This window comes from Phaethon lepturus, unplaced genomic scaffold (assembly GCF_000687285.1).
Source record: "Phaethon lepturus isolate BGI_N335 unplaced genomic scaffold, ASM68728v1 scaffold41402, whole genome shotgun sequence".
Classification (NCBI taxonomy): Eukaryota; Metazoa; Chordata; class Aves; order Phaethontiformes; family Phaethontidae; genus Phaethon; species Phaethon lepturus.
This window is the reverse complement of record NW_010524848.1, coordinates 928-3272: the sequence shown is the minus strand read 5'-3', so window position 1 is coordinate 3272 and position 2345 is coordinate 928. Positions and strand designations below refer to the sequence as shown.

The following is a 2345-nucleotide window of genomic DNA, read 5'->3' as shown; positions in this document are numbered from 1 at the left end:
GACGCCCCCCCCCCCCTCTCCCCAAGACACCCCCGGCCCAGCTGTGCTGCTCTGGAGCTCCCTGGGCACTGTCGCGGAGCTGCGCGGGCAGGGCCCGTACCTGACGCCTCCTCGTCAAAGCAGGCGAAGGCGTTTCGGATGACGTCCTCGGGGTCGGTGCCGTTCAGCTTCTCCCCAAACATGGTGAGGAACATGGTGAAGTTGATGGGCCCTGGCGCCTCGCTCATCATGCCCTCCAGGTACTCGTCGGTGGGGTTCTTCCCTGTCGGACAGAGGCAAGGGGGTGGGTGCAGGGCCCTGTTCCCCCCCAGCACCCATCCCCAAGGCCACCCCATGCAGTCAGCCGGCTGGGGTTTTTTTTTTCATTGCAAATGAGTTTGCCGGTGCATGTTCCCCCACCCCAGAACAAGGGAGGGGGTTCCCGCAGTGCCTGGTGCTCCACCCTCAGCACTTCTCCCCAAGCTTGAATCTGTGCCGGAGGCCACCTGGAACCAAGCTCTGCCAGGCTCAGCCTCAGGGGAGATGCAGGAATTCAGCTGGGGGTTACTGGGAACTAAACCCACAGCTTTTCCCCATTCCTCTGGCAGCTGACACCGAGGAGAGGGGCAGCAGCGTCCCCACACGAGCCTCGTGCTGCCGATGTCCCGAGCACTGCTCCTACCACGGATGCGCATGGGATGGTTTAACCTGCTCTGGTGAGGTCCGCATGCCCCCAACGCCCGGCCCCTCTCTGCGGCTCACGGGGAGGAGGGAGGTCCCTCCCAGCGCCAGGCAGGACCTCCAGAACAGGTTTGGCTGCCAGGTCAATCATTGACAGACCTCCCGAAGTGCTGAGGAGGTACCGCAGGGAGCGGGAGGTGGGAGCTGTGGCCTGCAGCGGAGAACGGGCTCTGGCTGGGGAGCGCGGCCAGACCTGCAAGTCTCAACCGGCCAAGGTATGCTGGTGCAGGGACCGGCCTCTTCTCTCACCCAGGCTGAGAGCAATGGGACGGCTTTGTCCAGCGTGGGATGACTCCAGGCGAGATGCTGGGGTGAGACTACTCAACTACTCAATGGCTGCGGCTGGTGGTTGCTCCTAGGGCAGAGCTTCTCCAACCCCAAGGGTCTCTTCTTCCCTTCTAGTGAGCATGGCTGTAAGAGCACCACACCAAGCTGCTGCCCTTGGGTGCCTCCACACACACCTTCTACGGTCAACTGATGCCAGCAGAGAAATACCCCCCCCCGATTTTGCAGCTGGCCCGAAGCAGGAGGGCTGTGCCTCAAAGGCATTCCACCAAAGCCGGTCTTCAACACTGTGTGCGAGGCACTAGGTCACCCAGCAGCTCTCCTCACTGGCCGAGGAGGCACTGAGGGCAGAGGGGCCGAGGGACACATGGAGGCATGAGGGAAGGATCTCCTCACCGAGGGAAGCCAGCATGTCATGCAGATCTTCCTTGTCAATGAAGCCGTCGCGGTTCTGGTCGATCATGTTGAAGGCTTCCTTGAACTCCTGGATCTGCGACTGGTCGAACATGGCGAAGACATTGGAGGTGGCGCGCTGGGGGCGCTTCTTGGTGGTCTTGGCTTTGGCACGTTTGCTGGACATCTTGGCGGCTGGAGTGGTACCTAGAGGCAGGGCAGCAGACAGGACCATCAGGAGGATGCAAAGGGGACAGGCAGAGCCCGGGGGGCTGGAGCAGAGGCAGGGACACACAACTCCTGGCACCTCCAGCCCCGTGCCTCAGTTTCCCCAGCTGTCACACATTTGGCAACAGTGGACAAGGCGGCTGCAGGGTCAGACACGGGGTCAGGCGAGACTCAGGAGTCCCCTGGGAAGTCACAAGAGCAGCTCACAGGTACCCCGTCCCCAGGGCTGCCCCCACAGGCCGCAGGCAGGGCTCCCTGCCGGCACCCTCGGTCCCCAAATCCCCAAACCTCCTTGCTGCCTGTCCCCTTTGCATCCCAGGCATAGGGCGAGATGCCAAAGCCAGCACCCCACATCCCCCCACTGCTGTCAGTCCTGGGGGGGCCATGGGGACGGGTGCCTCAGCATTTTGGGCAGAGCTTAGCCGTGCCCCCCCTCAGGCCTCCCCTCCACTTCTGGCAGGGCTCTCCCCAGCTCAGCTCCCGGGGTGATGGGTCTCCCCTGGCATCCTCCATTTTTCTGCGCAAAAGCAGCCCCCAGCCACGTCCCCAGGAGGTGGGCTTGGCACAGCACCCAGCACCCAGCGGGAAGGGGTTATCTGCTCCGGGCACATTCCTCACATACCACCGCCTCCCTTCCCCCTCCATCCTGCGCTCCATCCATCCCACCTCCTGCAGGGTCCGGCCGGCCAAAGGCCGCTCATCGCCTCCCTCCCCGCCCC

General features: G+C 63.5%; 1 protein-coding gene across 2 annotated transcripts in view; it reads right to left on the bottom strand.

Moving 5' to 3' along the window:
• MYL9 (myosin, light chain 9, regulatory) overlaps positions 1-1601 on the bottom strand; it is a 1955-nt gene extending 354 nt beyond the window's left edge. The window contains exons 1-2 of one of the 2 annotated variants that reach the window (XM_010282569.1): positions 1402-1601; positions 101-262 (exon numbers count right to left, since the gene is read on the bottom strand). In XM_010282569.1, the coding sequence (XP_010280871.1) occupies positions 101-262; positions 1402-1585 (346 nt within the window). In that variant the 5' untranslated portion in view covers positions 1586-1601. The remainder of the gene's footprint in view (positions 1-100; positions 263-1401) is intronic. The other variant, XM_010282570.1, reaches the window with a different exon arrangement.
• Between the last annotated feature and the right edge of the window lie 744 nt (positions 1602-2345).